At 67.1% G+C, this 843-nt stretch overlaps 1 protein-coding gene across 1 annotated transcript in view; it reads right to left on the bottom strand.

Annotated features, from left to right (window-relative positions):
• The window catches only part of RFX1 (regulatory factor X1), a gene marked incomplete at its 5' end in the record, with an annotated part of 21,645 nt that overhangs the window by 3,622 nt on the left and 17,180 nt on the right, over positions 1-843 (bottom strand). Inside the window, 3 exons of the mRNA XM_077765784.1 lie at positions 9-165; positions 498-607; positions 700-818. Coding sequence (XP_077621910.1) covers positions 9-165; positions 498-607; positions 700-818 — 386 coding nt within the window. The remainder of the gene's footprint in view (positions 1-8; positions 166-497; positions 608-699; positions 819-843) is intronic.

Below are 843 nucleotides of genomic sequence, written 5' to 3'. Positions count from 1 at the left end.
GCCACTCACTCACTGGGGATGGGCCGCAGCACGTCGGGGATGAGGATCTCCACCAGGCCCTGGTACAGCACGTTGTCACAGTGCTTGGTCCACTGCAGCACTGGCTCGAACTTGGAGAGGAGCACCAGGCTGGACTTGGGCAGCCGCTTCTCAGCCTCGTCATGCCTGTGGACACCCGCCCCGGCCCCCAGGTCAGGCTGACACGACCCGCGCCGCCCCCAGGGTCAGATGGGCACAGGTTCCCTGCCCCCTCCCCCCTGTGGCAGGCAGGAAATGCCCCAGTGGGGCATGCTGTCCCCCACACTGTCAGCCCGAGACACAGGCACACTCTGGACTGGGGGAGTCGGAAGGCCAGGTGCCCCTCCCCCCCCAGCCTGCAGGGGTTTAGGCAGATGCCCCACTTCTCCATGGTGGTGGGGGTCTGGCTACCCCTGCCTGGGCGCTGACTCCCACAGTGCCCCGCTCCCACCCCCCCCAACTCCCGCGGAGGGACTCACACAGCCAGCGGGGGCGCCTCACTGGGCTGGCTGAGGTTGTGCCTCCAGAAGGTTTTCCACAGCGTCTCCACCAGGGTGAACTGCAGGTTCACCATGACATCGACAATGGCCTGTTGGCGAGGCCGGATGCTCAGGGACGCGGCGGCGGCGGCGGGGCAGAGGGGCCTTCCCTCACCCCTGCCCACCCACCCGGCTGCCCTACCTCACAGTGTTCCCGGTACAGGACCTGGAAGGCCTTGATGTCCCCAGGCCCGACGCCCTCGGGGAGCACTTTGCCCTGGAGGTCAAGCTCTGAGAAGTCAGGGAGACTCTTCGAAGCATCTGGAGGCGGGAAGGACACACCGTG

This window comes from Crocuta crocuta, unplaced genomic scaffold (genome assembly GCF_008692635.1).
Source record: "Crocuta crocuta isolate KB4526 unplaced genomic scaffold, BGI_CrCroc_1.0 scaffold693, whole genome shotgun sequence".
NCBI classification, from domain to species: domain Eukaryota; kingdom Metazoa; phylum Chordata; class Mammalia; order Carnivora; family Hyaenidae; genus Crocuta; species Crocuta crocuta.
Note: the sequence above shows the minus strand (reverse complement) of the source record. Positions and strands in the feature narration are given on the sequence as shown.